Source organism: Carettochelys insculpta, chromosome 20, assembly GCF_033958435.1.
Source record: "Carettochelys insculpta isolate YL-2023 chromosome 20, ASM3395843v1, whole genome shotgun sequence".
NCBI lineage: Eukaryota > Metazoa > Chordata > Testudines > Carettochelyidae > Carettochelys > Carettochelys insculpta.
Window position 1 is genome coordinate 10,654,393 of NC_134156.1, and position 23,351 is coordinate 10,677,743.

The 23,351-nt window shown below is 46.5% G+C and overlaps 1 protein-coding gene across 1 annotated transcript in view; it reads left to right on the forward strand.

Annotated features, from left to right (window-relative positions):
* CACNA1G (calcium voltage-gated channel subunit alpha1 G) overlaps positions 1 to 23,351 on the forward strand; it is a 199,046-nt gene that overhangs the window by 103,803 nt on the left and 71,892 nt on the right. Inside the window, exons 15-18 of the mRNA XM_075014142.1 lie at positions 85 to 531; positions 11,971 to 12,071; positions 15,160 to 15,283; positions 22,767 to 22,835. Of these exons, the coding sequence (XP_074870243.1) occupies positions 85 to 531; positions 11,971 to 12,071; positions 15,160 to 15,283; positions 22,767 to 22,835 (741 nt within the window). The remainder of the gene's footprint in view (positions 1 to 84; positions 532 to 11,970; positions 12,072 to 15,159; positions 15,284 to 22,766; positions 22,836 to 23,351) is intronic.

The window sequence follows — 23,351 nt, forward strand, 5'->3', positions numbered from 1 at the left end:
CTAGGCCTGCCCATTGGGAAGAAGCATGAGATGGGTGGCCATGATGCTGGGTTGACTCGCTCCATGTTCTTGTCCCTTCCTCAGTCCAGCGTACAGAGCTCTCCCCACAGTCCCTGGAGCACTACCAGCAGCTGGAACAGTCGCAGGTCAAGCTGGAATAGCCTGGGGCGGGCTCCCAGCCTGAAACGCCGGAACCAGAGCGGGGAGCGCAAGTCCCTCTTGTCTGCGAATGGCAAGGAGAGTTCAGAGGAAGGGGAAAGCTCAGACGAGGAGAGGTCCAGCAGGGCTGGAAGCGTCAACGGCTCTTTGCCCCACCGCATGGAGTCGCTGGAAACTAAAGGCTCATTTGATCTCCAAGATACCTTGCAGGTGCCTTCCCTGTACCGGACCAGCAGCATGCGCAGCAGCCGGACCGCTGCCTCGGAGCATCAAGACTGCAATGGGAAAACCTCCCCAGGAGTCTTGTTACATCAGCTCCACTTGGACGATCCTGGAAATGACTGTGATGACGGTGATGATGAAGGCAACCTGGTAAGGCAAAGCCACGGCAGGCGACTGCTGCAGCTCCTTTGGCTTTCCTGTGTTTAACAGACACCAGTTCCCTTAGCAAAACGGCGCTGCCCACTGCAGTTGTGTGTCTCCCTCCTGCTCTCTAGCAGCAGACTTAAGGACACCATGTAAATCATGCATAAAAGCCACAGGGGAGGTACGTAGATTACAAGAGCCCATCTCACAGGGGGCAGGTTGAATGCTATTGTGATGTTTCATACTGTGCTGCCAAGTGGCATGGGGCTGTAGTTCGAGCTGAGGTAATCTTGTGGTATCTCTGAGGTCATATTGAGTCCTTTGGGGCTTAGGATGGCCTCCTCCCTTGCATTTGCTACTGTTGATTTAGAGCCTTGTTATTTAGCACAGTCGGTGCGCCCTGTGCGTTACATATGGGCCAGTACTGCCTTTCTGAATTCCTGGGGGGAGGTAATCTGCCCCAGACCCTGCTCTGCCCCAGGCCCCACACCCTCTCCACCTCTTCGTTCAATCCACTGCCCTCCCTTTTCCCCACCCCCACCAACTCTTCCTGTCCTGTTCCACCTCTTCTCTGCCAGTACCTCCTTCATGCAGCTGAATAGCTGACCACGGCGGGGCAGAGAAGCTGGAGAAGAGTCGGAGGAGCCGATTGGCAGGGCTTTTGGGGGCTGCTGAGTTCCCGCTATTTTTTCCCAGCCTCAGAGCACCCACGGATCCTCTGGTCCCTTCCTCAGTGATTTCACCACCTAGACTTCACTGCAGCCCTGCCTGGAACACACATTTCCCATAAGAAACCGCCAGCCATTATCAGCCTTCTCAGACCAAAGCGTTCCTTCAGGATGAATTACTTGTGTCCCTCAAAGGGACTGTGCCCCCCGTAGCCCATCAGTTTGCAGCAGGTAGTGTTATAGGGGAGGGGGAAGTTACAAAATGAGATTTCGGCCTTGCAGCAGGAGGCACAATTGAATGGCTTTGTACAGAGCTTCAGATATTCTTAGCTCTTGAACCTAAAAGGGGTGCCCGTTTTGTTCTTCGAGCTTCAGAGGTGCTTTCTAGGGGATCATGCAAAGGTTTTCTTTGATGTAATTTCTGTACCTCCCTCCCTTCCCACCATACCTACTTTTTTCAGTTTTGGATTAGAATGAGTGCCAAAATCCTAAAGCAAACTCAGTGAAAGCACCAAGTTCCCACCGGTGGCATGCTGGAACAATGAGAACCTCAAGTCTCCCATTCTTTCTCTGCAGCACCACAAATGGAGAGGGCCGGTGTGGTCCATCTGGGATGTTCAGCTGTGTTTGGAAGGCTTTGTGGTTTGGTTTCTACTTCTGTTTTTCCAGTGATATTAGTCGTGCAGTGGATATACCCTGGCTGATATGATTGCTCATTACGCGATAACGTTTGGCTACTCTGCATAGGTGCACTGGATGGGGGTCAGGCAGGAGGGAAATGTTACCAGGATATAATGAGTGTACACCTTCCCATTAGTAAAGTGGTGTGAGACCTACTATTACCTCCAGATCCTAAGGGGGATGTCTAGACAGACTGGGGTTGGGCCTACTGCACACACTAGTCTCTATCTTTAGACACAGCACAAATTCATTGCCTTTCTCTGCTTATTTCAGAAAAAAATATGTCTCCGAAAGAATTTAATTTCTCCAGCTGTATGCCCAAATTCTGCCCTCAGCTGTGAGGCAGCAATTTCTATTGATGTAAACAGGAGAAGTTGATGTGTATCCAAGGGCAAATTTGGCCCATTAGTCTCATTGACTTATTAGACTCATAGAGGCAGCATTAGGTTTTGCATTAATTTCAATGTGAAGAGGCATTAGTCCAATCTGAGTCTCTCTTTCAGAGGCCTGAGAAGTGCCATTTAGAAAATGTTCACTAAAAGCATGGAAGGATGAGAAAACCCAGCTGTAATTTTGCACTGATTACAGATGCAAGGTGGCTCAGAGGCATTTCTTGTTGTACATTTGCCCTGGATGTGTGCTTTCAGATGAATGTATGTAATTTGCATGATGACACTGGACCCAATTTGTGTAAATGCCAGAGCAGTTTCAGCATTAGAATTGCACTAGAGTGGCCTCTAAATACAAAGAACCAAACAGAGATATCACCTGTCCGGCCCTGTTAAGGGAAATCAGGGGATTGTGTGGGAGGAGGGGTGGGGAGAAAGACAGCACCAAAATTGGCAGTAAGGAACACAGAATGTGACTAATCAAATGAAAACCTGCAGACCACCTTGCCCTGGTATCTCAGCTTCTGGAGCTCTCCTGGAACTTTATCACCTTCTGCACGCAAGCAAAAATGTGACATGGACATTTCATTTTATTGAGATCTTTCTCTCATTCGTCCCTGACCTTTAACTGTTACGTTAGCAAAACTTGCATGGCAATGTTGCAAAGGTTAACAAGACCTTGAAACAAAAAATCAGTCCAATAGCACTTTAAAGACAAACAAAATAATTTATTAGGTGAGCTTTCGTGGGACAGACCCACTTCTTCAGACCATAACCAGACCAGAACAGACTCAATATTTAAGGCACAGAGAACCAAAAACAGTAATCAATTACTGTTTACTGATTACTGTTTTTGGTTCTCTGTGCCTTAAATATTGAGTCTGTTCTGGTCTGGCTATGGTCTGAAGAAGTGGGTCTGTCCCACGAAAGCTCACCTAATAAATTATTTTGTTAGCCTTTAAAGTGCTACTGGACGGCTTTTTTGTTTTGATAGCATATAGACTAGCATGGCTTTCTCTCTGTTACTACTCAAGACCTTGAAACATCTTCCATAAGTTACAACTGGAAAATCTCACTCCATACCCAGAGAGTTGCAAACAGGATGAGGCAATAACATGTGACAGCAAATTGCTAATAAAGGAAAGTCTAAAACATCTGGGCTTTTTCTGAGGCATGAGCCTGCCCTCGCTGTTGGACAGTGGGCTTGACAATTTGCTCAAATCAGCCTCTAGGCAGATAGCAATTGAGGCTACAGCAGCAAAATCTGATCTCGAGGTTAATGGTTTCCATGTTCTTGTCACTTATTGCTAGCGATTGCTAGGGGCTGGGGGCTCAACCCGTCAGGAAGGAAACCCCACTGGTCGCAGAGCCATCATGGGCCCTGGGCAGGGAGCCCTGGCAGCTCAGGGTGCACAGCTGCCAGTGGCCCAGGGTGGGGGAACCTCAGTGGCCATGGGAGCAGGGCTGCTGCTGGCTCCAGCCACAGGTGTGCATGCGGAGCCCCGCCGGCCCCAGGCATGGAGGCCCACTGGCCAGGGGCACAGAGCCACTGCAGGGAGGTGCATGGGGCAGGGGAGGAGCAATAGGGCTGAGCTCCTGCCTGCATGCCAAAGCAAATCTGCTCATGTGCCACTCTTAGCACTCATGCCGGGGGTTGCCCACCCCTGATTTAGATCATCCCTGACAGGTGTTTGTCTATCATTTCTTAAAAGTCTCCAGGGATGGAGAGTCCACAACCTCCCTGGGCAATTTATGCCAGTGCTTAACCACCCTGAGAGTTAGGAAGCTTTTCCTAATGTCCAACCTCAACCTCCCTTGCTCTGGAGCGTTGAAAATCCATGACCCTGAATGACGCAGCTCAAACAATGTAAGCCTTGGTGCAGACAGTGCTCTGCTGACTGGAGAATTCTGCCAGTGACCTAATTACCTCCTTTTGCTGAGGTGGATTACCTCCTCTGGGAGAAGCTGTCCTGTCGTTGTAACGAGTGTCCTTATTGAAGTACTGCAGCAACACAGCTGCAGTGTTTTAAATGTACACAAGCTCTTGGACTGCTTAGGCCAGCACCTCATAGACAGGGTGAGTGCGTTGCCCTATGGCAAATACGCGACGCCGGCCTCTGAGGATAGGGGCAGGGCTGCTGTCCCACGTCAGGGCTCCTTGGGGACAGGGGCTGCTCTTCCAGAGTGAGGCACCAGGGATGGGGTCTCTGCAGCCTCCAATGGGGAGGCACCAGGGATGAAGTGGGGTGGAGGATGGGGGCTAGTATGCCCTAGTTGAGGATGGGGGTGTTCCAAAGCCTCCTGGCAGGGGCAAGCCAGGGAATGAAGCAGGAGCTGCCTCCCTGAGGTGTGGGAGGCAGGGTAATGAGGCAGCCAACCTATGGTGGGGCTCCCTGGCAGCAGGAGCTGCCTCCCCTAAGTGAAGGGCACCAGGGAACGAGGCAGCCGCCCCATTGTGGAGCTCGCCAGCAGCAAGGGCTGCCACCTTGGGGTGCCAGGGAATGGGGCAGCTGTCCCACAGAGGCACTCCCCTGAAGAAGGAACTGCTGACGCAAGGTGCAGAGCTCTGGAGAACAGGGCAGCCACCCAGTGGAGGAGCTCCCTGGCAGGAGAAGCTGCCACCCCAAGACACAGGGAGCCAGGGGACAGGAGCCCCACAAAACACAGGACAATTTGCCTTCCAGCCCTGTGATTCTGTGATTTTCTTGAAAAGTCAGGACACCTGTGAGACAGCTTAAATGAGGGACGGATGGTCGTCCTACTCATAGATCGGACAGTGACTCTCTTACTGCCCCAGAAAGGAGATAATGGGTCTTAGCCACCCAGACTTGGGCAGAAAAAGGCAAGCGTCTGCTGGCATCTGAGACGCTTTAAATCAGCTACGGGGAACCCCCAGCCTGCGGTCCAGTTCCAGACCATGGCTTGCCTGGATCTGGCCAGCCTTAGTCCTGCGGTGGAGGGGGGAGCACTGAGCCTCGCAGGCTGGATTAGGCAGGCTGGGGCCACACTCTGCCTGGAGGAGGCAGGAAGCAGCGTCGCTGCCACCACCAGCTGCGTCTCTGCGGTTGCTGCCTCTGCTCCTTCTCCCTCACCTGCGAGGGGGGGTTGGGGGGGAGAGCAGCACAGTGCTCCCTGGACACTTCTCCCCCCCCAAGCTGACTGATTGGCTGGAATTCTGGCCAATCAGGACTGGGGGTCAGTGGCTGGGAGTAAAACCCCTCTCCCAGCTGCTTTACATCCGGACGGGGATGGTGACGGCAGTGGTGTGCAGAAGTAATTGCCCTCCCATCACCCAGCTCACTCCTGTCCCCTCCTCCTGTGCAGACCCTCCTGTCCGGCCCCGCATGCCAGTCCTGCTCCTGCACCCAGTCCTGCCAAGATCCCCCACCTCAGCCCACTCCTGCATCCTCCCTCCTTACCAGAGCCCTCACCTCCAGCCTGCTCCTGAACCCCCAACTCACTGCTGCTCCCAGCCCCCTTATGCACTTTACCTCCCACCCAGATCCCCCTACCCCAGCCCACTCCTGCATCTCCCTCTCCGACCCAGACCCCACATCTGCTCCCCAGCAAACCCCTCCCACACACTGAACTCTGAGCCCATGAGGGGAGTAAGGTATCTCAGCCAAGGGCCACGTAAGTGAGAGTTTGGTGGGGGGGCAGGGGGTTGTTTGCTTGTTTTGGGTTTTTTTGCTTTTCACTTTTATGTGTCTCCCGACTGATTTTTCTGTGTGTCCCAATTCAAAAAAGTTCCCCTCCCCTGCTGTAAGTAGTTGAAAATTGATTGGGTTTGGAGAAGACACACGGACAACGGCTAGTCTACTTTAGTGAGCATTTAGGATGCGATGAGAAAGCAGTTTGGCTCTGAAATAGACATAATTCTCCATCATATTGTTAGTGTGGGCAAGTGTCTATGAACCGTAGCTATTGGAGAAGCAGCAGGGACAATACGGAGACTGTAAAAGCCGCAGATTGGGGAAATAGCTTAGTACATTTCGTTGACACTGGAGGAAGAAAATGGAACGTGGAGAATGCTAATGGATGCTAAAGTCTACCATAATTGCAAAGGACATGCTGCTAGAAACAGAGGTTCTTTGGACCAAGATATGATTGTCTAGCTGCTTTTTAAATGTACACGCATTCTACTATGCCTCAGATGTGGATTCTCAGGCTATAATTTTAACTGATTGCTTTAACCTGGTTCTTAACCTGCTGTAAGTGCTTTAAACCACTTTGCGCACCCTTGAGATGGCATTTCTAAGAAAAGGGCCTGTAATTATTCTCAGAAGAATCATTATTAAAATTATCCAATGTTCACAATCTGATTTTCTAGCTATAGACTTTTTATCCTCCTGCTCAGGGCTAGATTTCTTTCCAGCTTACCTGACCCAAGCACGTAAATGACCCATCAGGATATGCTGCATGCCATATCTCTTAGTTTACATCCTCCAGCTAACAAGATGGAAACTGACTGCAACCTTGGAATGAATTTCTGAATTAGATTGTGTAGTGCATCTTTAAGCTAAGCTTTGTAAGGACTGTAGTCCCCTCTGCTTTCCAGGGACACAGTATAAATATTTACTGTAAACAGACTAAAGTCTCTATAGTAATGTTCTAAGATCTGGGTTTGCTCTGATGTATTTTGCCAGAGCTTCCCATCCCTGCTTCATTGTACTGTTCTGTGAAGCTGATTATTTGCTAGACCAGTGCCCTCCCTCCCAGAAGTAGCTGCATTTTGAGGAGTCTGTGGGTCGTCATTTGTAAACCACTCTGGGCACTTTTGAACTAGAAAGTGCTATATTCTTCTAAAATAAAGTTGATGTTTCTTGGATCATCCTCATTGGGATGGGGACCCTGAATTTTTCCACAGAAATAATGAGTTTTCCCCCTTTTTTCAAACAAATAATGAAACAGTTACTGGAAAATATTATGTAGATTAAAGCTCTTGTTGCCTCAATGGTTTGAGCTTCCTGCTCTGACTTCCTCGTGTCATTTTTGGGGTCTTTGCTCCAATTTAATTTGGATAGAATGAGAGGAAATTTCACAATTTTCCAAAGAAAATAAACATTTTTATTAGAGGAAATTTAGAGGATTAAATGTGCCCTTATGGAACAAAGCCCAACAAACCACCCTTATTGGCTTCTGGATTGAAGTAAAAACAAGAATAAGGTCCAAATACTAAGCTCACTAGGTCCAGTTTACATTGCTGTCACTCTATTGACTTCAGTGAATTCACTCCCAGTTTACACAGTAAGTGAGCCCAGAACCAGCCCTATTGATTCTTCTTCACAAAATGCAATCAAGAAACCAAATTCTGCTCTTGACTTCTGGGGGAAGGCCACTGAAATAATGGAGCAATACATATCTGGATTTAATCAGGTGCAACTGGGATCAGATTCTGACCTGAGATCTTTGTTGCTCCAGTTTTTTTGTTACAGATTATTTTCCCCACACACCTACTGTAAAATTTCTACCTTTTGCAAAAGGTCCACTGTAACATGGAACCAAGCTAGTGAGAAACAGGAGTGGGAAGTGGGGAAGCTACACAGTCTCAAACAAAAGACTCTCAAAATGTAATCCCCCATCTGCAAAATGACAATAATTGTTTTTCATCTGCTTTCACCTTAAGCTATTTTGTACTACTTTTGTAAGAAGCAGATCAACCATCAGGGAATCTATTTTTCTCTCTCAACCTTCCCTCACTCTGTTTTGAATAAAATAATCCAGTGCTGGATTCATAATACATCTTCTAGCTTGCATTCAGTTGACTTGCTAGGCATGGATGGTTTATTAGCAGATATTTTTTCCTATAATAAAAATTTTATAGATCAATCTCTCTCTATTACTCTGGGACGTATATCAGTCATCTTTTAATGTCAGCAGTCTTCCCTTCTGCCCTCAGAAGCACATTAATAAAATCCAAAATTCCTAACCAGGAAACTATTTTTCAATATTTCTAATTAAAGTGGCCTCTAAAAGGGTCCTCTATTCACCCTTTGATGTTTGAACACAACGCTGGTTGATATCAGTGGGAGTCAGGCACGTGTTTTGTCCACTAGATAGACCCCATGGGCATATCTCTTTGTCAGCTGTGTAGAGCACTGAGCACAGAGGAGTTTAGCTTCAATAGGCCAGCAAGATCATGCCCATAATGTTCTAAGAAATGAGCAACTGAATGAAAGGGTTGGTGGTGGTTGTTTTTCTTCTTGTTCTTCCACATCTTTATTCATCCTGGCCAGGTGTGTGTGAGGAACAAATACATGTGATTTAAATAACATAATTGATATATGTCTTTGAACATAATGCAAACTCCAGCAGCAATCAGGCTGATTGTAAGCAATGCTGCGTTGCTGGACTTCGCAGAGAAAGCATTTGATGGGGGTCGGCTGAAAGCACTCTTACTTCACAGAGATTTGGATTTGGCTCAGCTGATCCTGGGCCAAACAGTGCTCCTACTTATGCTGGTGTAAAACTGGAGTAACTTTGTTGAGTCCAGCTTTATGTGGATAGAGCAGAGAACAGAACTTGGCCATATTTCAGGAAGCCGAAGCTTCAGTAATGACTAATGGCTACATGTTCCAGGTCCTTCCCATACATGTTGAATAGAGGGCCATGATGGAAGTTCACTTTTCCCCTTTATTAGCTGATGTAGCCTTTGAACTGCTGGCTGCAACAATTAAACAAAACCCAAAATATCTTTGGCATTAAAACGGGACGAAAAGAACATAAAGAGGCATTTTGTGTTGCTGACGCATTACCATTCACTTCAAATCCCCAAGATAAATACCAGAAATGCTTTGAATAATAGATCCTTTTGGAACCCATCCAGTGAACAAAATTAACTGTACCAAGTCACAGCTATTACTACATGTTCAAGGGCTAGGGGTAGCTATCAAGGGTCTAACTAGAACTTCAGAAGGTGGTTTTCATTTTCCAAAGGGTTCAGTTTGTCACCAAGCCTTTTCATTAAAATGGACACTGGACTAGCTATTACCACTTGCTAATGAGACTCCTGGCTGAGCGCATGTAGGGACAGAAAGCATTTCGCCCATTCCACTCAATTACACTGACAGTTCCAGTTTTTACAGTCCAAATCAGCTCTAACTGCTAATTGCTCAGTTCCTACGGGGAACGTTCAGGCTTTTGTTTAAATGGAATCATTTTCTGGCCTCCCAAGGGGCCTGTTTTGACCAGCATCTGCCTGGCAGGGCGCTGGACTTGGAAATCAAGTTTCACAGGTTCAGCCAGTACTCTGCTCGGTAATCACAAGCAAGTCCCTGCACCCCGCTCTGCCTCTGTTTTCTCATTTTACAAATGGGGGTAAAGACATTGATCTTCCTTGTGGATAAAAAGTGCCATCGGGCTTGAGCCAAAGCCCGTTAAAGTCAATTGAGGGATTCCCATTGACTTCCTGGACTTCTGACCAGGTCTTTGTAAGAGCTATGAGTTACTGTAGTAGCATTATCCAGATTTAAAAACATTGAGTGAGGGCAGGATACAATGAGGATACAGGAAATCTAGGGAACTACAGATTATTTAGTAAGTGCAAATTGTTCTAAGTTATTTGTCATATGAAGGCAAGATTGCAACCCTGAAAGTAGGTCATCATTTTCATACCAAGCCCTCAATGAAAACCCGGGCTTCTTAATTCCCGTACACCCTATGTGCCCTTTTGGTGCTGGCAGGTGCTGGATGGAATCCTGCATATATAGCATGCTGAATTCTGCTTCTGCTTTCACTCCATGCAACTCTATTGACATCACTAGGTCTGCAGGCAGTTTAGGTATAAAACGGGTGTCATCTGTCAATATCAATGGCAGCTCAAACTATTAGAATTTTGAGATAGTTCAGTAGAACTGTAAATGTTGGTGTGTAGTCCAGTGATTGAGATAATATTGGCCATATAAACTTCCAACAGTTGGCTGATTATAAATGATAACTAATCCAGTAATATTGACCTTCAGAATGTAGGTTTTCAACTACAGATGACAGATATTTGAGGTCTGGAATTCTAGTGTGTTGGAGGGAGACAGGTAGAACACATTGCTAGTGTTCATTTTGGGGAAATCAAGATTTAGTTTTGTACATTCAAATCCAAGCCAGAATGAATCTGTGCCCATTCCTCCTTGGGCTGGTGCCCTCCTAATGTTATTGGGTGGGTGGGCATTTCAGACAATTGGCTCTGGTTAGACCTCTCCCCAGTTGGAGATCCATTAAGGACTAGATTGTGACACCTTTATTGATGTTCAGTATGTCTTTGCTTCACAGGTAATCCCATTGATTTCAAAAGTTGGCACATGTGATACACTTATATTCAGTGCAAATAGGGGTACCTCTTTGCTCTGTAGGGTAGGCAAATTGCTATGTGGTTTATGGTCCTGTGGGAAGAGTATTGAAAGAACAAATTAAAATCAGATACAGCTGTACTCCATGGGCCTTTTCCAAAGCCCACTGAAGTTAATGGAAAGATTCCTACTGACACTAACAGACTTTGGGTCAAAGATCTACAATCTGCCCTTCCCTCTTAAGTTACCATGATATAAGTAATCTATTTAAATGGTGCTATTTAAATGGTGCTTAACATTCCGTTAATGCACCAAAGTGGAAGTCGCTGGTGACTCCTCCAATGTCACAGTGGTGCTCAACTACATGACTCATAACATTCAAGGCTGGGATTGTCTGAGTTCTTGTATATCACAACTCACCTTATGCTACCCAGCCACCTGCACACCAAGTCCAGCAGCTGGAATTAAGACCAAGATGGACAAGCGTGCACAAGGAATACGCAGAAGTCTGACCCTCTGCCCCTTTTACTCTCTCTAAAATATGCCTTATATGGTCTTTTTTAACACAGAATTCAATCTCAGAAGATTTGAGTAAATGCCTGTTTAGTATCCAGACTAAGGCCGACCTGAACTGCTTATAAGTTTTTTTTTCCAGAGCAGGGATTTTACTTATATGTTGGTCCTACTAGTGTATTCATGATGATATAAAAATAGTGGTAACAGAGTTTTCAAACATTTAGAGAGCCCTGTCCCTTATCAAAGTGCATCTGAGTTCAGCTGGCCTATGCCCCAATTCTAGCTGGCAGTGCCATACACAGGAGGGTTCTTTCATTTTTCAGCTCATAATTAACTGCTGTGCTGAATAGTTACTGACACTTCTGTGATGGGAAAAAAATGTGGCTTCTTAGCTTCATGACTTACAAGGGTTGGAAGACCATTTTTTCAAATTGCTTTCTCCTTCCTGATCATTCAAAATGCCATTTCTGTGCTCAAGTGGTGACTTTGAGCAGATACCATGTGCAGCAGTGCCTGTCGTTGCGGTAGATTGCGTTAAATTTATGGCCTCCCCCTCTTTTTGCACAGCTGTGCTTAAAACATTTCTGTAAGTGGAGCTGTATGTGTGTACTCTTGGATATCATCAGTCCTTCCTCAAGGTACTCAGCAGGGCATGTGTACTCCTGCTGTCAATTTCATTGTTTTAGGCTTGCTTTACACACAAGAAGTGCCAGTCAGAAACTACCCCAATTCGCAGCCCTGCAATGCTGTCATGTAACTTCGAGGTGGACTGGGAGGGGAAATTAAAGCATCACAAGGGTTTCATGAGTGGTTGTTTGCTTGGTCTATTTTACTCCGTGGCTGCTGCTTGCTGTTGTGGCTCAGAATAACTGATTACAACTCAGCGTACAGTTGTCCTTTTTCTTTTAGAGCAAAAGTCAGCGTCTGAAGGCTTGGATCAGAGCACGTCTACCTTCCTGGTGCAAAGAAAGGGATTCCTGGTCTATCTACATCTTTGCGCCCCACTCTAAGTAAGGCAACTTCCATTATACTGGGGTCACTGTGGATAGAATTGAATGGAAATGTTACAGTGGGTCACTCTGCCCCAGCACGGGGAACATCAAAGTGTTTACTGTACGTCAGACTGCCCATCCAGCTGCTGGTGCTTTGTTAAGCATAAAACAGCTCTCTCTAAGTCCTGGAGATGGATTTTTCCCTGTTCCACTCCCTACGTGCCACTCCATTGACATATAATAGCCATATGAACTGCTGCAACTGGCTAAGGAGCATTCCCCTGGTGCAGACAAATTGTAGGGTTACTGTGAGCTTGAGGATAAGGATACGCTGTGGGGACACTGGGACATGTGGGTGTGGGCTCTTACCTTAAAGTGTCTTTGGGAGCAGGGACTGCATTGTAGCTCATAGCCAGGCAAGAGAACAGCTCCTTACTGCTCTGACTTACACCAGGGGCAGGCTCAGTGCCCAGAACTGCCCAGAGTATGAAGAGTGAAAAGGGGATTAAAACCATCTTTGCTTTCACCCATACGCTGTGCCTCTTGCAGATGTGGCATGGCATCTGAGCCCCTATTAATTAACCTGGGTACCTGAGGAACTCTGCTTCCTTAGGATAGGTGATCCCTTGGTCCTAAGGCTATGTGGATGCCTGCTGTCACCCCATAGACAGATCCCAGCCATTGCTTCATGTACACACACTGTTTAAGATAGAACGCAGAACCTGGAGAGAGTCTTTGTCCTGCTGGAAGTCAGTGCCAGTGTTCCCTGTAAGCTGAGCGCTTGGTTGGCTGCCCAGGGGAGATTTAGGTGCCTCTCAGTGGGTTAGCAGAGCACCCCCATCCACCATCAGTGGGCAGCGTGTGTTTCTATTGGTGGTGCACATCCACACATGCCTCAGTGTGCATAACTAAATTTATTCTGCCCGTGGATGGAAAATATTAGCGGGAACCCTGCTTAGTACCTGTGCAAGCCATGCTGCTCCAGCCTGGGAAAGCCATGTCCAAAAGGTCAGAATGTCTGCTGGAGGTAGCAGGAACCAGCTGTGTGCCTGAGTCTGTTGTGATGGTGTGTAGAGGACAGTCCCTTGCACACGAGTGCTCTTTGAGCTACGCTCACCAGTTCTGCCCATGTCTGTGTGATTTCACACAGGGCTGCAACGAGATGTATGTCCAGGTGAACTGGGAGCAGCTTCGACTGATCCGCCTCTTGCAGCTTGTCAGTGTGTAGGTTGTATCGATGAAGAGGCCCTTCAACATGGGGCAAGAGTATAAGTAGCTCCAAGGGAGTCAAGCTGACTGTAAAGGGATTGAAGCTCATGTCAGGGGATCTAAATTGCATTTCATCTTTAAATGGGGCCCTGTGAGCCGGCAATACTTATCTGGAACAGCTCATCCTCTTAGCAGGTGCTGAGCTTGCTGGCAGAATTAAATTGATCCTGCTGATTCACGAGGGCAGGCAACTGGTTACTCCATCCTGATAGAAGGGAGGTGGCAGAAGTCCCCAGGAGGGAGGGAGGGAAGGAGGATCTAGGCTGTGGGCTGAGAAGTCCTACGAGAGGAACCTCAGACACAGCCCCACTTGAGAGAGAAGACTTATAGGCTTTATATGCTTCTGTTAATTTCTTTGTTAATGAAGCCAAGGCCCCACAGAATGGGTGAGCTTTTGATTCTATGCAGCAGGTGGGAAAGGCTCCTGTGTATAGTAGCCAAATACATTCAGTGGTATCTAAATTGCTGGCACACGTGTTGAGGGGGTCAAAAGACAGTATTACGCCAACTTAGTCTCCCCTAGACTAAGGGTACATATGTCTACACTGTGCAGCTTTTAGCACTGGGATTGTGTCACCACAACTCCCTGGCTAAAAGTCAGGCAGTGTAAACAATGTTTCTGACAAAGCACTGTTCACACTACTACTTGCCTTTGCAAAGCTTCTGTTTGTGGGGGTCGGGGTAGAGGGGAGGCATGGTTAAGCACCTGTGAAGGAGAAAAGCAAAATTCAAAATTCCCAGGCTGCTTTCTGCTCACCGGGAGAGCAGTAGAGGTGAAAGCCCTGGCCAGAATGGACACACTGGGGCATTGTGGGATACTTCTGGAGGCCAATAAAATCAAATTTAATAATGCTGTGTCTACACTTGCCTAAGGTTGACCTTGCAAATTTGAATTTGGTATTCTCATGAAAAAGCAGGAGTAGAAAAGTCAACCTTACGACCCCTCACAATTGACCTCATGATAAATGTAGTGAAGACAGATTACATTATATCATCAAGCTAAGTCCCTTAAAATCAATTTTATGCTCTAGTGTAGACCAAGCCCTAGTCTTGCCTCTGAGTTTGGCCCTTAGAGTTCCCTTTCTCCCATCCCCTCGTCACACTCCTCCAGGAAAGGCCTGTTGCTTACAGAAAGGAGCAAGAATCCTTTGTTTTTCCCAAGGATCAGCTGCTGTGTGGCCATCTGGAACCAGTGCCATGATGTACCTTCATAAAGAGGGTCATGGCTTGTACTGTTGGCCACTTTGCATTTTTTAGCTGGAAGGTCCAGAGTAGAAGTACAATTCATTCATATAATGATTCCATAGACTTTCAGAAACAGACTTTGGGAAATGTAATACCATATTATAAATCTTGCCTCAATGTACAGCCATCTGTCATGCTAACTAGCTCTTGTTCCTTGTTCAGCATAATATTCTTTAGCCTATCACACTCAAACTAGGTTATTTGCTAGCTAGAGATGCAGCAAAACTTGAGCTTTGAATCCAAGTGAGTCTTTGACTTGAAGGGAAAAGGAGCGCTCAAAATCCAAACCTGGCAATGGGTGTGAATTGCAAGTGGCTGCTCTTTTTACAATGAATCAAACCCCCGATCCAACCAAGCATCCCTAAACTTTGTTGTATTTACAACCTGTGTTCAGATTTGTGGCTTGCACCTTTTTCCGTGTACAGTGAGAAAAGTTTGTTGACATATGGCCAGGAGAGGAGTCAGGAGTCAGCAACATGTCTGCTTTTCAAATGGGCTGTTCGGGTCTCATGCCATGCATAAGGCTGATGTCTGACAATAGTCTAGTTAGGTGTTAACCACTTGTTGTGTGTCTCTTATTTTTTCTGGGCAGATTCCGTCTGATGTGCAATAAAATCATCACCCACAAGATGTTTGATCACATCGTCTTGGTCATCATTTTCCTGAACTGCATCACCATTGCCATGGAACGGCCAAAAATTGAGCCCCACAGTGCTGTGAGTATCAAAGTTGTGCTGCTGGTTAATGATTTCCCAAACTCTTTGCTGCTGGATTCATAGTGCAGCCACCAAAGTTTGAGTCATACTGGACTGTGTCTCTCTCTGCTTTTGATGTCTGGAGAAAGAGGAGGCCAGATCCTCAGCAGATGTACAACTGCATAGCTAAATTGAAGTCACTGGGGCTATGCTGATTTACACCAGCTGAGGATCTGTCTTTGCAATCCAGACTGGGGATCAGATCCTTAGGAACCATGCAGCCGCTGTGTGCAACACTGACACAGAGCTTAGCCCACAAACCCGGTCTACCTGGCCCAGTAAGGATCCACCAATGACAGATGAGCATATAGAGGTAGAAAGCCAACAGGGGACTACATACCCTCCAGTGTTCCTTCTATTTTTTTCCATTCACGGGCAGGAAAAAATCTTCTGTGCACCACCAATAGAAACACACGCTGCCTGCTGTGGGAGGCTATGGGCGCTTTGCCGATCAGCTGAGAGGCACCTGAATCTCTCTTGGGCAGCTGCCCAAGCACTCAGCTTACAGGGAACACTAATACCATCCACCCTCCCTGCTACTTGTGGCATGTAGGATGTGCATATGGCTAGATAAAAGAGAAGACCACACATAGGTATGTCGCACTGCATTGCCCTGGTCAGTATGTTTTAGCACTTTGTGATCATTACAGACCTGGGGAAGTAAGGGCAGCCTTCTGTCTCCAACCCAGCACAGAGGAAACAGCTATGCAGGGAGCATTGCCAGCATTGGACCAGTGCATGGAAGGGCTTTGAGCCATCTCTGTGTGCTAGACATGCTGTGTGCTCTGAACATCATGGCTGTATCTAGGGATCTGGCCCCAGCTGTTTATAATTTGCCATTTATGGTTTATTTAAAAGTAGATTGATCCTCCCTGTATAGTGTTCAGTAATAAATGTACTCTCTGCAGTAAACTGTACATGACATTGCCAACATACCAGGATTCTTTGGGGCATTCAATCATCTGCCCTCACCAAAAGTTTCTTCCCTCTGAAGCACAAGAACATCACCCATGAGCTGGGAAAGACATGAAGACTTCCACTTTTAATCTCCCATCTCCCATCTCCCCAGGCACAATCAGACTGTTTTAATACATGATATAAGCAGGACATCTGTCTCCATTTTCTTCACTGATAAACATTCAAACACTTTTACTCTCTCCACACAATGTTAGCTCCTTCCATCTGTTCTGCATTGCCGTATGGGTGGTGGGAAGGGAGAGAGGGAAGCTGTTCATTTTGTACTTTTCTGGCCTTTTTGTCAATCATCTTTGTTGTGACATAAGCAAATTGAATGAATGCACGCACTGTAATTCCATTTCCCTGAACCATTTGTTTTAATAAATTGCATAATGATTTTTCAAACCAGACCCTAACAATATCGCTCCTATCAGTCAGTTGGGCAGAATCACCCACTTGCTCTTTTATTTTTGCATTGATTGTGGCTGAGAGGTATGCTAGGCTGCTTCTGACATATTGCAAGAGACTGTTCATATTGCAACAATATAAATCCCCGTTCCCTCGGTGCAAGAGTGCCTTGCTATTTATTATCTGTGGATATTTAGGCTGAGCTCTTGAAACAAAAGTTTGTTGTGCTCTTTGTGTATGTTAAAGATCCCATGAGCATGCCACCTGAGGCTGAGCATGCCCCAAGGTCCTTAAGCCAAATTTCTTTCCCTCACTGTTGTGCAATAGGTGACTGTCCTCCACCCCAGAGATGGCTGAATCTCGTTGCATGTATACAATAGTCAAGTGTGTTAGAGTCTCCTTGTATAAATGTAAACTCTCAATATTGTTTTGTCATCTGTCCATATGTGAGTCTGGTGGGCTTGTGACTACAGAGCTGGGGAAAGGTGCTGGGTAAATAGCCCTGAACAGTGAAAATTCTGGATCCACAGAATAGATCCAACATGGATAGTAGTTGCAGTGCAAACTTCTGCACACTGCCTCAACCTTCCCCTGGTCCAGACTTAACATGAGAGTGAGTGGTGATCGGGCTTCATAATCCAATTAGTGCCAGCTGTAGGGGTGGCTTTTGTGGTCCACTGGTAACTAGAGGGTAGCGACCAGTCAATCAGCAGATGGTGACAACTCTTAGGCCTTGTCTACATTTACTGCATCATTGTTCAATTTCAGTTAAGAAAATCATGTAGCTGCATGTGGTAAGATCAACAGAGGCTGCTCTCCCATAGATGCCAGCTACTCTTTTCATGTTGGTGGAGTACCTGCATCGATGGGAATGAGCTCGGAGATGGATTTATCGCATCTACAATAGACATAATAAATCAACAGCCAGAGGAGCACTTACTGCACTGCTGTTCCACCAGGTAGTGAAAACAAAGCCTCAATCACTTCCAGTCTGGGCTGGATCCAAAACAGTGACCTTAGACATGGCCCAATGGTATGACAAATGCTCTAGCATGCCACAGAAGACTCAACAAGCTCAATCTATTTAGCTTAACATAGAGAAAGTTAATGGCATGATTTGATCACACTTTATAAGCATCTATGTGGGGCACAAATATTTGATCATGGGTTCTTCTTCAAGCTCGTAGAGAAAGATATGAACGCAATCCAATGGCTAGCAACTGAAGCCAAATTCAGACCAGAAATGGTGGACCTTTTTAACAGTGAGGATAGTTAGCTATTGGCACAATTTACCAATGGTCCTGGTGAAATGTCCTCCATCTCTGGCAACTTTAAATCAAGGCTGTCTGGCTATGTCTACACTAGACAGTTTTGTCGACAAAACAAAGCTTGTGGAGCATCCACACTAAAAATGCGTTCTGTCGACAGTAACTTGACAGAACACAGCACTTGTGTCAACAGACTTCTGCCTCTCCCTCACAAGGCAGAATGCCTTTCTTGACCGAATCTGTCATAGAATCGTAGAACAATAGAGCTGGAAGAGACCTAAGAAGCCATCAAGTCCAGCCCCCTACCCAAGGCAGGACCAAACCCCATCAGATCAGCCCAGCCAGGGCTTTGTCGAGCTGAGACTTAAACGTCTCCAGGGATGGAGACTCCACTACTTCCCTAGGTTGACAAAAAATCTATGTGGACACCCTTGGGGGCCCTGTGTCAACAGATAGGGCTGCTGGGTCACTGGACAGCCTTGTCTGCTGTGCTTCTGGTTGGCCCTCCTGTTGAGAGAGTGGCTGGGCAGTCTGGCTGCTCTCTGTCAACAGAGCAGTCTGCTTTTGTGTGTGACTGCAAACTGTTGGCAGAAGTTTTGTTCGATGATATCTTCCAACAGTAACTTTTGTTGACAGATTGCTGTAGTGTAGACATAGCCTCTGAGTGTCTAGAAGTTCTTCTCTAGGAATTTCTTGGGGGAAGCTGTGGAGCTTGTGTCATATAGGTCCCTCTTGGCCTTGCTGTCTATGTCTTGCATAGGATTCAGGAGCCTGTTTCACCCAAACGTGCCTGCCAGTTAATGAAAGAGGCTTGTTGTTCTGGCTGGGAGTTTTCAAAGTTTTGTGGTGAAGGATTTGGATCCCTTTGAAACTCTTAAAACAAAAAACACCCTTGTAATGAAAGCTCATGGATGCAGCCCTCTATTAACTCATTTTTAAAATGACTTTGACATGGCGCATCTGGCTGCGCTCAGCCATTGTTTAGCTTACAGAGGCCTTTTTTTATTTCTGTTTGCCATTAAACATTGTCAGGCAGGCAGCTTGGGCAGCTGCTGTGCATGTAGAAGGCTGCCTCGGGTGGGGCGGGCATACTGCTCACTTGAGCTCACTCTCGGGGCTTATCTACACTAGCTCCCTACTTCGAAGGGAGCATGGAAAGTAGCGTGTTGGGAGTTTATTAATGAAGTGCTGTGGTGCATATGCAGCACTTCATTAAGCAAATTCCCCCCCGTGGCAACTTCGAAGTCTTTAACTTTGAAGTGCCAGCTCGCGTCTAGCTGCAGCTCACCAGCCTGTACTTCGAAGTGCCCAGGGTATTTCAAAGTCCCTTCAGTTCTCACCCTACTTACCATGCTCCCTCCAAAGTAGGGAGCTAGTGTGGACAAGCCCTCTGAAGGCAGGAACACCTCAACTGCTCTGGATGCTGGGCTCTTTCCCCAGCTCCGCCATTGGCGTAGGTTGTCCTGGCATTTTGCATCAATGACTCCTAATGACATCAGTGGTTTTCCCGCAGTTGAGAGTGGCTGAGATTTCCTAAAGCTGGTGCAGGAATTTGGAAGTCCTCATCCTTTTGAAATAAATGGGAACTGGGTAAGTCTATCCTCCAGGGGTGCCCAACCTTCTAGCCACTAGCCAAGTATGGCTATTTGGCTGGTTGAGTTTGGCTAGTTGGCTTGAACAACCAATATATTTTCAGAATAATGTAGCTAGTTCACTACTGCTTCAGAACTGGTTGGACCCCACGATTCTCAGCAACTATGAATATTATAGAATCCTAGGGCTGGAATGGACCTCAGGAGGTCATCTAGTCCAGGTCCCTGCCTAAAGCAGGATCAACCCTAACAAAATTATCTCATACAGGACTTTGTCAAGCCAGGACTTAAAAACCTCCAGAGATGGAGATTCCATCACCTCTCTAGGTAATGCATTCCAGTGCTTCACCACCTCCTGGTGAAATGCCATTTCCTAATATCCAACCTACACCGCCCACTCTGTAACTTCAGACTATTGCTCCTTGTTCTGCCATCCATCACTACTGAGAATTGCCTCACTTCATCCTCTTTAGAGCCCCCCTTCAGGAAATTGAAGGCTGCTTTCAAATCTCCCCTCAGTCTTCTCTTCTGCAAACTAAATAATCCAAAATCCCTCAGCCTCTCCTCAAAGGTCATGTGGTCCAGCCCCATAATCATTTTCATTGTCCTCCACTGAACCCTCTCCTTTGCATCTACATCCATTACATAGTAGGGTGCCCAGAACTGGACTCAGTACTCCAGGTGTGACCTCACCAGTGCCAAATAGAGGGAAATAATAACTTCTCTAGATCTGCTGAAAATGCTTCTCCTAATGCACCCCAATGTGCTGTTAGCCTTCTTGGCTACAAGGGCCCACCTTTCACTCATACCCATCCTCTCATCCACTGTAAACTCCAGATCCTTTCCTGCTGCATTGCTACTTAGCCAGTTGGTCCCCAGCCTGTAACAGTGCTTGGGATTGTTTCATCTCAAGTGCAGGATTCTGCACTTGTCCTTGTTGAACCTCATCAGATTTCTTTTGGTGCACATAACAATATTTATTCCACGTATACATGGAAAAAATTAGAGGGACCACTGGACAAGTGACCTGGATCCACATGCAAAGAAGGGCATTCATTATCCAGGCTGTGCCATTTGTTGTTCTGTTATAAAGCCATCTGATCTGAGTCTCTGGGATACTGCACTGTCAAAGTGAAAGAAGGTTGTGGGGGAGGACATCAGAGAGAGCAGCAAAGATGGGGGGAAAGGTGGGGTCTCTAGTGCTGTTGAAGAGGGAGATGCAAGAGGATTTGCTGAGAGTCTTGATGTGGAGGAGCCTGAGGTGTGGAAATTGAGATGAGAAGGACTGTCTGGGTGCCAGGGATGAGGCAGTGTGGTTTTACCCAGGCTTGGAGGAGGCTTCTGAGGCACAGAAGTGATGAGAGGGGAGAGAGGCCAGGAAGAGAGAGCCATCAGCCTGGAGGTGGTAACCATGGGAGTCACCTCAGGATCAAGATGAGCTGGACCAAGGACTGAAAACAGAAGTGCAGAGATGGGACAGAGGGAGGCACCACTGCAGATGCTGAAGGAGGGCGAGAGTGAGGCAGAGCAGGCACGGGCACCTGGCCACATTGCAGCTGACAAAGGCTTTGTTTGGAAACACAGACAGTTGTTTTAGCATCACTTGTTTCAAGTGATTGTATTTTGCCTCCCAGAGTCATGGATTTTCTCACTGCCTAGAGCCACTTCTCTCCCTGTCCCCATTTGAGTCAGCCCGTCAGAGCTGAGGAGGCAGTCTGTCCACAGAGGGCCTCCCATTCGGGAGAGTGGAGGACATGGTGCATAGAGAGTTCACTCCCTGATCGCTGCTCGCTTGCCAAAGAGAAGCACAGTATTCTGACTCTTTTCAACCTCTTATCACCGTATCTGCCCTGCCGAAAGTGGGTGCTTATCCACTCCTGCTGACACTCTGCCCCACCACACATTTGCAGACCCCGGAGAGCAGTCTTTTATGCTGCACTCTTTTGAAGGCCAGGGATGTTTTCTGTCACTGCTCATGCCGTCACAGCAGGGGTCTTTAAGACTTGATTCATTACAGACACCGGCAGGGAAACAAGCTGCTTTGTGATTCCCATGTCACTCTCAGTAAATCATGACCTAGCAAGAGAGTTTTCATGGTGTTTTATCATAGTTAAATTGCAGCTGGTTTGAGAGAGACCTGCTTTTCTTTGACAACTGCTCTGTAGGGAGCAGTGGAAATAAATCCAACATCCTTAGTAATTTTATCGTGAGATGTTTTTGTGCCCCTGCATGTGTACACACACACACACACACACACAAACACTATGTGTCTTCCTTCCTCTCTCCTCCAATTCTCCATTTCACAGTGCAAGCAATCAGAGACTGTACAGGGATTAGGGGAAAGTGCAATTTATTTAATGATCATCATTAAAAAGACAGGTTTCTGCTGGTTATAGATAGGGAATTAGTCCCTGGCTCTTATCTGTAATCACTAGCTACTTATAGAAGGAAAGCACCATTTAATGATTAAACCCCGGGACTGGGTTAGAGTACAGGAAGACTGCAGGGTTCTCTTCCCAGCTCTGTCATAATCTTGGGCAAGTCAGTTACACTCTTTGGGGGCAGAGCCTCACCTCATATAAATGACCATTGTTTCCTTGATGTCAGTGGAACAATGGCAGGTTACACCAGCTGAGACACTGTCTCTTTGTGCCTCACATTGCTGTTCTGGGTCACGGGTGTCAGGCTTACTTCACATGTTTGATGTGGGGCTTTATAATTCTTGAGAAGCACTTAAAGCCACAGGTGAAGGGTTATGAGACACCCGCTATGAATCATTCAGAAGGAAATTTTCCTTCTGTCTTGTCAAGTACCCCATGAGCATTGGGGGGGGTAAAGGAGCGGTATAGAAACTCAGAAAGTGTGGACCAGCCAAATGATACATGTAAAGGATAGTTTAGATTTGAGAACTAGGTCATGTGGGTCTCAGTTGCACCCTTCCCTTACTACCCCCCTCACCTGCAGTGAAGCAAGCAGCTGCCAGAAAGCTGGCAGCTGTCCATGGTACTGACAGAAGGGAGGGAACAGAAAAAAAGAGAGCTATGAACAAGAAAAGTGTTATCATTGTAAATGTTTGGACATCTTTTTCAGAAGCAAATGTTCCAAGACCTATTTCAGCATGAAATCAGGAAAAGGTTAAGCAACCATCCAAATATATAGCGAGAGAGAGATTTGGAGAGCAGACTATAAAAACTTGTCTGTTATTTTCTTTCTTTATAGGAACGAATTTTCCTAACGCTGTCCAACTACATCTTCACTGTAATCTTCCTGGCAGAGATGACAGTTAAGGTAAACAAAGCCAAAGTGTAAGCCTGGCAGTACTACATTAGCACCATTTCCTGACTTCGGATTTCTAAAGCCCAGGTGCCTATTTTTCCAGAGATCATCATGTCCAATCTGCTCTGCTACCTGGGGGAGGTGTAAACATTTTCCCCCTTCTTGAGTAATGACTCAATAAATACCAGGCACTTTATTCTTCATGCCTTTTGTCCCACCATCAATTCGTTGAAGCTGTTTCTAATATATAGCAGTACTACAGGTTGAACCTCTGTCATTTGGGACCCGACTGGTGCTGGATGAGAGAATTTGCCGAACCAAGGGAGGTCAATATTTTCTAGAATATTACCAACACTTCCACTGCTTACTGGACTCCTATAAGATATTTAGGGGTAAATAACAGCACAGAACTCTGAGACCCAGGGCTGGTGGCTGTAAACAGACTTTATGGGACCACTGAAAACTTGGCCACACCCACAATAAGTGGTTATCTGGCTAACTAAAATCATGCCAGATTATGGAGTTTGC